At 34.3% G+C, this 10452-nt stretch overlaps 1 protein-coding gene across 1 annotated transcript in view; it reads right to left on the reverse strand.

Annotated features, from left to right (window-relative positions):
* Nucleotides 1-8383, reverse strand: part of LOC104080986 (gamma-1-syntrophin-like) — a 28657-nt gene extending 20274 nt beyond the window's left edge. Inside the window, exons 1-3 of the mRNA XM_009583562.1 lie at nucleotides 8380-8383; nucleotides 7845-8008; nucleotides 1753-1845 (exon numbers count right to left, since the gene is read on the reverse strand). Coding sequence (XP_009581857.1) covers nucleotides 1753-1845; nucleotides 7845-8008; nucleotides 8380-8383 — 261 coding nt within the window. The remainder of the gene's footprint in view (nucleotides 1-1752; nucleotides 1846-7844; nucleotides 8009-8379) is intronic.
* Nucleotides 8384-10452: the final 2069 nt, after the last annotated feature.

A 10452-nucleotide genomic window follows, 5' to 3' on the forward strand; every position in this document is an offset into this window, starting at 1 on the left:
AGGTTCCCAACCTATCCAGTCAGGACTCTTTTGGCTTGGAATGAAAGTTAGATGCTCATTTTTTGCTGCACTTGTTTTAGTATTGGAGTTTATCATGCATTTTTAGTACTACTTATGTGACTTGGTAGGGAACATGGGGCAGCAGGAAGAGGAGAGAAGAGCTGAATCCAAATCTGCTGGCAATGCTAACAATTGCCTTAGTGTTTCAGTAGTCAATTTTAATAATTGAAATATTTTTCTGCTCTTTGCTATGAAAGAAAAAAAAAAAAATCTATTTGTGAGGGCAAAGAAGAATCGGTTTTATAAGTAGTATTGTTCACCAAGATGATGTCTCCATAAATTTTGTACAACCGGAAAGGCACAATGACTTGTTTGAGAAAGCAAGACAGTGAAGTTATATCTTTACTAGAACTTTTTTCTGTATCTGGAAATCTGCTGTGTATGTTCTAAGGACGTACCAAAAGGGTACCACACCCCTCAGTGATGGTAACATGTATGAAGGCAGTTGTGCTTGTACTTCGCTATTTTGGTGTATGCTTGTGCTGCAGATAATGGCTTTGAAAGAGTCTGAAGTCTTTTGAGAATAAGAGATGTGCAAGAGTTTTGAAGGAGATGCAAATTACCTTTATACAAAAGCATTGCTATAATATTATTGGAGGGTAGGGGGAAACCTACACATTTTTTTTCTGAGCTGCTGCATTTTAATTCTGTTGCACTGATTTTTTGTGTAATATCTCCTAAGTTAAGAGTCATATATTTTACTGATGAATCATACAAGACTATTTGCTTAACAAAAAGAAATATGTATACACAAGTATTTGAATTTCAAATTCACCACACCTTGTGCAAACAAACAGTAGAATGGAGTGGGAAGAACAACAGGGTTCTGATTAATGGAGCAATGTGGTGGTAAGGGTTGACTTAAGATAGAGGGTAGGGGCATATTCTGGAGAGAAAAGGGCATTTTCAGCAATTGCTGGTTACAGTGCTGCAGCATCTCAAAGGAAAACAAGTATTGAAGAGAAGTGGAACTCAGAAAAAAATATTTCACATTCTCCCATACCAGCAGTGCCAAGTAGTAGCAATAAAGCCTGCTTACATTTTAGTACTTGTTAGCAATTAGTGCAAATGCAAACCTATGTAGGCTCTCGATGATTTTACTAAGATTTGGACTTGCATTAATATAATCTGGAAATTGATGCTGTATTATTCACTTGATATAGCAAACTATTTCATCAGTTGTACTGAGCTTTTTTAAGGCCGATAGAAAAAGCATGAGACATACAGACCACGGCTGATTTCTTTTTTTAAGGACACTGACCAAAAATATCTAAAACAGAAACTGAGAATTGCTGTAATAACACACGCTCCCACCCATGAAACAGGAGAAGAGAAAAGCAGGTTCTTTTCGAAGCTCACAGATCAGCTTGAAACCAAAAAGATTGTTTCCTCTCAAAACCAAGGATGCACCAGCAAAAGAAACATCAAACTGAATCAGTCTGGGCTTTCATGTGAAATTAAAGAATGAAGACTTGATGCTTGTTTCAGACTGATATTGGTATTGACTTTTCAATAACAAGTACATAACAGAATAGAACATCTCATGTCGTTTAGAAATCCCCCGAGTTTAACTAAAGCACAAGAGATTTGACAAGAGATGATCTCTTGCGATAACAGAAGTACATTTTCCCAAAATATAAGAAATAATGAGGAATAATAATAATGTGATGGAAACAAGTCTTAGAACTTTACCTTTGTGGCAGCATCAAAACAGACAAAACCCATGCTAAAGTCAATGGTAAGTCCCATAAGATGACTCTCCAAAATACAGGCATATGTCTTGCACTGTGAAAGAAAAATCAGAGAAGGTAATTATTACAGAACATATTTCTTCAAATTCTTTCTAAGACCAGTATTTCTGTGTCTTTATTCCAATGTTTATATATCTCAAAATTACTACCAGAAATAAGTCATTTGTGTGTAAATAGGTCAATTTATTGCCAGTGTATTTCAAATCAAAGGTTTTATATCAATGATGAAATTTTCTAAGTATTGTAAAAAGAGGCTTTGCTTCCATTAGGAAAAAAATAAATCAGAATCAGAATTGCCTCAATAGTTTACCAATGACAACTGCTAAAAGGGAAGTTTCATTATTTTCGAACTCTCTTATTTGTTTTGGTACCCGGTAAATTCCTCTAACATTAAAATATTCCTTTTAGCTTTTTAAGAAAAAATAAATGCATTTGTAAAATATCTCTTTGGTATGCTATTTATTATGGTTTTGTGTTGTCCTAAATCTCAGTGAAAAAGGTAGTATTTCACACCATATAGAAATTGACATAATCATATGAAACACCTTTCTTGCTTCAGCTAGTGCACCAATATATCACAAAGGTTTCTATAAGAAACCTTGAAATCCTGAAAGACTTTCTCATTCTATGATTTTTAAATCTATGCATCTATTTATTTCCATAACATCACACCTTAATACACGCTGTAAGATATGTATTAGTGTTGTTTTCAGGATCAAAACTATTGCTGTGCCTGAAGGCTGGCTTCAGGTACAAAATGACAAACTTGTATTTTTCATCATAAAATATATAAAAAAAACCCCACAAACATTTCCAAATCTGATGTAAGTTCTTTAAAGAAACCATTCTTATTTTATAGAAATTTTACCCTCCAGATTAAATGAAATACAGTTATATTCTTCAGATGTTGCTGTAGCCACTAAATATGAAATGGGAACAAAGACTTCCATGATCTATAATGTGTCAAAGAACCAAAATATAAATTGTAAACATGGGGACAATGTAAGTTACTAAATTATCAGTGTTACAAAAGTATATATTATTTTCGGCCTTTTGATTACCAAGGATAAATCACATGCCTTTACTTATATATTCCTTGCGTAGGCTCTCTGGATTCTAAATGGTCTTCACCAGAACACAAGAAGCTGAAAGGCTCATTAACAGCTTTTAAGAGTAGAAGTAGACATTGTAATGAAGGAAAAGTTCATAGCTATATCGATTCTTTGGTTATTTTAAACTTGACTTTCTTAAACTTCAGTATAGATTTTTCTGGAACTGAAATATTTGAGTGAATTGCTTTCATTGATCAAGTCAGGTTTCAACTACATAGAAACAGTTGTTGGTTGATCTTTGTGCACACATCTTGGAGCTCTAGAATCCAGGTTTCAAACACAGTGATACCCATCTCTGAAGACGAAGGACACTCTCTGTTAGTTATTAGTGGGGCAGCGTTTAAGCCAGTCTATAGACAAAGCATGGCCATCTATAACTCAGAAGTAAAAACAATCCATGACGCATGCCTTACAAGATGATTTTGCGTTATTGCTGAGTAACAGTAAATCATATGTTACTGTGTGATTCACCAAAGGTGTTTAAAAGTTATAACTGTCAGTAAATGAAAGGTTTCCTACTGCTGCTGTTGAGGTGGAAATCAGCGACTAGTCTATTCTTGTAGCTTTCAACACTGAAAGAACTTTATGTACTTCACTACATGTATAAAATCTGTATTCATACAGTATAGAGGTGCACTTGGTCATTATAATTCTTAATGCATAAACCCCCACATTTTTTAATTACAAAATCAATGATTCAGCTCTGTGGTATTTGCAGTCATATGGTATTTGTGTTTATATTAGCAAATAAAAGTGGCTTTTTTTTGGAGCAGCTACACCATAAAACTCCTATGAATATGTAAACTTTGATAGTAAATCACTGTTGTTAGAAAAGGAGAGGATATTGTCTTTGGCAACATCTCATTAGTAGAAGAAAAGAGTGTAAAGTAATATATTTCACAGTGACTTACTACTTAATGAATTCACATATGCAAAAATGTTCAGGTTTTGCTAACTTCCTACAAGATGCAAACTACATTTTTATTTGTAGACCTCCAAGGTATCTAGAACAGACATAGAGCTTTTACTGAGAGTTAAAATTTGGCAAGGAGACAGTATGTCAGATTTAAAATATGTATTGCCATCTAACTCATCTGACCTCCCACCTCAACACCAGAGGTCAACCTACAATGCGCATTGCAGCACCACACTGAGCTGGCACAGCCAACTCTGCTTAAGCACAGCACCGTGCCTGGGCTAATTAGCCTCACTGAGAAGTTAAGATTTATGAGAAACAGGTCATACCAGTCTTGGTTCAATGCTGCACTGAAAAAGCAACCTGCTTGCCAGACTGAAGGTTCTTTCTACAAAAGGCAGTGCAGAGTTTGTAGAGAAATATCATCTAGTTCAGCTCAATGTGGTTATTGTTAAGAAGAAACTGCATTGTAAGGTGCAGACCAGCAGTAGTAGCTGATTCTTTACTTATTGTTTACTTACACATAAGACTAGTCCATGCACTTGGACCATGTATTCCATGATGTTCAACACAATTCAGAGAAGCAAAAATGTGAGAATAACAAAAAGATCTCTGGACAGTGAGATTTTAGTTTCTTTGGGGAAGAATGCCCCTTGTTTTATGCATGTGTTGTATGCACTTGCACATGATTCTGGTCACAGGTCAGAGTAGGAATGTGAACTTTCAGACACTTGTTAACTCTGTTAATATTTTTCTCATCTTTATTTTCTTTAATGTGTCTTTTCATTCAGACATTTGAAGAAAACAAAAATGCAGAAGTTCTTCCCAGGAAACTTGATAATTTAAAATTTCTTAAACATTTAACAAACACTTTAAATAATTAAAAGTGACTATTAATAATATATACTGTGGATGTTTGTCTTTGGTTAGTGATTTCTCACACAGAGCTCATTAAAACCATATCAGAATTGAAGCATCCCCCTCCCAAAAGAAGCAGAAAATATTTCAGCACTCATTTCTTGTTCTCTTGGGTTTATGAATAATTGGATTTATGAATAATTCAGCAGGTCACACAGGGGCTGAAGGAGACAACCCAAAGTTGTTCCTTAGATTCAACTCCCTCAGTACACACAGTTTAAATTATGGAAAGAATGATACGTTGTAAACCTAGTGTAAATTATCTCTGAAGCTAAGGGAAACCCAAGATTTAATTCAGACTTTCAAACTCAGATTCAACTTCAATGGAGACAAACATTAAAGTACTGTAACACAAAGCAGTTTACACCATAAAGCTTGCACTAGAGAACAAACAACTACAATAAAACAAGAAGGACAGCAAGAAAAAAATTCAGGATGGAAGTGGTGAAAATTTTAGCATAAAGTAGCGGGAACACAAAGGGAACCTGACAATCATATATAATTGCACATCATTATGCAAACTATGGTAGTCTCAGATTCTTCACATAACAATGCCGTGAGATAGTAAGGAAAAAGGATCTCCGTTTCAACTATTTTTTTTTTCTTTTAATAAGTAATTATGAAAATGGATTAGCATCTCTTACTACTCTAAAGAAAACTAACTAAAGAGTGACTGTAACACACCACAATGGCACCACTACAATATCATACCACATTATTGCTAAACTATTATCAGCTTGACTATCTCTCCTCTAATATATTTCTTTCCTAAAAAAAAAAAAAAATAAAATTTTGTTTCAGATATACCTCTGGCAGAAGCTATGAACTAAGCTTAAACAGAATTTTTTACATATTTATAGTGAGGCATTTTTAAAATATTTCAGTTTGTGATGTATTCTTTAGAATTACATCAGAATACGGCCCTGATTAACCTCTCATGGAGGTTAATGCCAATTTATACTCGTTGAGTAACTCTGTTATTATTTATATGATTATGGAATAGTACACAACACATTTGAATAATTTTAAGTGGCAGTTTTAAACTGCAGTTATATTTTCAAAATGATATGATTTCATAGCAAGACAAACCTGCACACAGCTGGATTATCGTTCACATGAAAAGCTGGATTATCATTCACATCAAATATGAATATTCATATGAATACGACTGCATAATGCACAGTTTTAGTAAAAATGTACAGTTGGTACCTTGATTTTGAACCTGTTACCTTTTTTTTCTCACATAGCAATGAAAGAACTTGTTGGAGACAAATTATACCACTACTTAGTCAAACCAGATTTTATCTGAATCTGCAAATTGGTGGATGAAAGCAGGAACGGATTGCTGAAAGAAAAATGAGGAGGCCAAGACTAGTTATATTAAAAATTAATATCCTAATTTTTTTCCAGACTGAGATATAGAAAGAGAGGCAAGAAAATAAAGAAAAAAAATCGTAAGTGTGAGTTCCACGATTATAATCTATCACGAGAAGCCTGTTTGTCCACCTAAATGAATTTCAAATCAATCTCAAGAAATCATTACTTTGAGTTCATAATTACTACTCTGAAGACCAGTAGAGTGAAAAGAAAAGTGGAAAGGTTAAGATTAATCTGAGGTTAAGATTATTAGGGAAATTCTTTTTGGGAAACATGGAAGCAATTTTGAATAAATGTAATTCTAAAACTGAAGGGAAAAATCTAAACTAGGGATGCTACAGTATGAATCAATATTAGAGAAGAACAAATATGGAGTGGCTTCTGGGCTAAAAGTTATTCAAGAAAATTGCCATATACTCTTTTACTGATGGCACAGTAGTGCTTCTACAAACAATGTTGCAGTCAGTTGTATGAAAAAGACAAAGCATCTCAAATATTTAGTAGCGGAGGAGATATATTGTTGCAATTTTTATACAGAAAAACTACACTTACATTTTTCAGCATGACAGTCAGAGTTCAAAAGGTAAGAATAGCTCCTGTAAAAGGTAGCAGAGTGCATGCACTTAAAGATAAAAGTTGAACCTTCTTCGACGCCTCCTCCAACAAAGGTAAGATGCCTTAAAACTGACAGCAGTGTAGTTTTTGCAAAATGGATCATCATTAGTATACGCTAATTCAGTCCACCTGCATGTGTTGGTTTATAGGTCAGAAGAGGACTAATATAGAACTAACTAACAATTTGTCTAAATAAAAAACTGTCCGTGTGTGCATTCCCAGGAGGACGCAGAAAATGAGTGCAGGGAAAGTGAGCCTTAGCCAATACTTGCACAGGATAATATGTTAATATTACTTTTGTAGGTGTGTGTACAGAATAACTCATGGCAACATCAACTAAAGCTGTTCCAACCACATGTATTTTTTATGATTAGAACATCAATATAACAACTAGGATTAGGTGAATTATAATTGTGGTGGGTATTTTTTTTCTCCTATTTTAAATGAAAAAAAAAAAAACATGACTCTCTGGTCATGTGAAAAACAGAGTTATCTTTAAACACTCTGATATGTAATTTTGCTATAAAAATTCACTAGTAATCTGTACCTGAATGTCATCCATCTCTACTCTGTCATCTGACAACTGAGTAAATACACAAGAAACAGGAAATGTGTGAAAAAAGAATAATGTATCTGAGGTACAATTTTGTTCTTGCTTGCACCCAGTAAGTACCCTCACTCAGTGTACTCTCATTCCTGATTATTACAAGGACAATTTAATTCCCACAAGGTTCTCTTATGTTATCCAATAATAAATAAAGTAGCATGTAAGACAGTATGTAAGGATATCTAAACAGCTGTTTTTGTCCTTGATCTCTAGATTGTTTTTCCTCTTCTGTCCATGAACTTTAGTTAACAAGTATGTATCACCTAGTCATAATAATTCAAAGATTGTATTTGAGATGATCTCTTCTGAATGTTAGATTGCAAGCTGTTTGGGAACACCAAAAGGGTTTTTTATGCAATTACATACATAAAACAGTAATAATGTGAGAGCTGCAGGAGGTCAGAGAATTTCTGAAATTGCAACATTATTTCATATAAACCTAATTTGTTAATGTACCAAAAGGTAATCATGAGGGCAGTTCTTCTCACCTGTATCCGTTCAACTTCTAAAAAAGTTGCTGTTTGGAAGGCTTTTTCCCATAGTGTTAAGTCAGACTCTAGTTCCACAGAAAAGTAAAGATCTTCTCCAGATTCAGACTGGACACTGAAGCAATGTTTCCGCCGGTCCAGTAGATCACTGTCCTGATGAAAACCTGAAGTTATATAATCTGGCATACATCAATTAATATTTTTAATTGCAAACATCTATGCCTCAAACCTAGCATTTTTGAATGGCATTTTTAATTATATAACACTGTAGTAACTACTAAAAGCTGAGGAACTGAAAATTAGGGGTTTGGTCTAAACATTGCCATTTCAATGAGTTTTAAATAGGACACCTACATTCAGAATGATACAGAACAACATAGCATATCTGGCATAACTTCCAATATTTTAACAAATCACTTGTCAAAAATGTTATCAGCTATACATTTTTAAATTAGGTAAATTCTATAAAAGGTGTCCACTTTCTATTCACACGAGAGGAATGCAAATATCAGCTTCTCTGACCTATTTGACTCACCCATCCTGCTCTGGAAGGCTGGCCAAAGGAAGCAAGAGATTTATTTAAGCAGTAGGAAAAGTCCATCTGTCCTATTTTCCCTATAGAGGCTAGACAAAACAAGTTCATATTTCTGGTGGCTTACAAAATCCAACATAAAATTTGTCTATAGCTGCATACTGCCAGTAGAGACTATAGCAGCTGCCAGTGGTTAAGTTGCTGGCTTTGGACCTGGAGGAGGAAGTTACTTTTGGCTTTACTTTCAACACACCACCACACAATGGATAGCAGCTTATAAATATATAATATTTAATGATTGCTAGCATTTGTAATTGGCACTAAATCAAAGAATAACCGAGTTAATCAGGAAATCCATCACTAAAATGTTTTTCAATGTTTGTTTGTTTGTTTTTTTTAATACAGGATGCTTTATGCTAAAATTCTGGCATGCAATTTGTCTTTGCGAAAAATACACTTGCAGAAATAGTTTTAATTAATTTTGTCCCTACTATGGCAACGCAGCTGTCACAAGCCACAAGCTCACCAGATGTCCTTACAAATACATCTGGAAATTTGGGTATATGTAGCTTGGGTGCAATTTTACAATGCTATCCCATAGCAGAGGGCACAGCTGAGATCAGTAAAGGAGACTCACAGGACAGTATTGCCTTCTGGTTATACACAACTTGAATAGACCAAGGGTACCATAACCAGCTGATACAAGCTGGAGGAGCACTTTACATTGTTCAAGCCAGCTCTCTGTGGGGCAGAGAACCAGAAACCTGAAGCTGACCAAGAATGGAAATATATAGAACAGGAATCTGTATGAAACTATTACTCTCAGGCAGGTAAGTAGAGTAAAGCAATGGTAGAGTAAGCACTCTCTTCCTCTTTCTTTTCATTCAGTAGACATGTGACAGACCTGCTCAAGAAAGCCAGTGCATTCATGAATGCTCCTGGTTCAAAACTGCTTTACAGTTTCTAGAAGAATCAGCTATGGAGGCAACATACCCTCTCTTTGCAATCACCATGACAAAGCCAAGTTGCTCAGATTTTAAAATGACCAGTCACCGTGGAACAATCTCCTTCCTTACTTCCTTCAAGTCCTAAGCTTAGTAGCTCAATAGCATTAAGTCACGGATGGAAAAATCAGAATGAACATAGGCTGTTAGATCTTAAAAACAGCATTTCCAAAAAAATTAATATTCTCACAGATTTTTTTCCAAGTGTTCAGAGGGCTGTGTAGTTGAACTAGTTACAAGTAGCTAAATAATAGCTTATGTCCTATGACAAATAATACTTTTTTTTTGAAGAAATTGCTCGGTTCCAGAATGCATATCTCTATTTAGCTGGGCACAGTTAAGGTTTGATGCTTTTAAACTACATTGTTAAACTCTCCCATTCTTACAGGCTTTTTTCCTATTGAGAAGAATATGCTGGCTATGAAAAAGGGATGAGTTCTCGTGTAGACTGTGAAAAATGAAATGTTAAACATTTTGCTGAGGTTGATCTCTGTTAAAATGTGTTTGAAAAATACAAAAATCTTAGAAAAGTCTTTGAAGTGATTAAATAAAAGCTTGTGTATTTTATTATCAACATTGTTAGCCATAATTGTGCTAGATTTTACTAAGCATTGCATCAAACCTAGAGGATGAAAAAAGAAAGAAGAGCTAAATGGGATCCACAATATTAATCCATGTTTTTATATATGAAAATAAGAACATTCGTTGATTTAGAAAAGATCTGATCAATACTAGGTAGCATTTTCCCTCAGTGGTTTACACATAAAAGATTTAGAATATTTCAACTACTACATCATATTGTGACAAACAACACACATAATGTACTCATTTATTATTGGAATTCACATTTTGTGAAGTTCTTATTTGGAATGAAAACAAAATTCAATATTTCCACAAAATAATAATTTTCACAGAAAAATAATTTCATTTTTCAACTAGCTCTAATGTACGTACTTGTGATTTTGATATCCATGTCTATGGGTAAGTCCAAGGTAAGAAAAGTTCAAGTCAAATACATTTAAATGTTGTACTTTAGTTTTAAAAAAATTGCTGACATACATATGAGGTATTC

This window comes from Fulmarus glacialis, unplaced genomic scaffold (assembly GCF_000690835.1).
Source record: "Fulmarus glacialis isolate BGI_N327 unplaced genomic scaffold, ASM69083v1 scaffold2228, whole genome shotgun sequence".
Taxonomy (NCBI): domain Eukaryota; kingdom Metazoa; phylum Chordata; class Aves; order Procellariiformes; family Procellariidae; genus Fulmarus; species Fulmarus glacialis.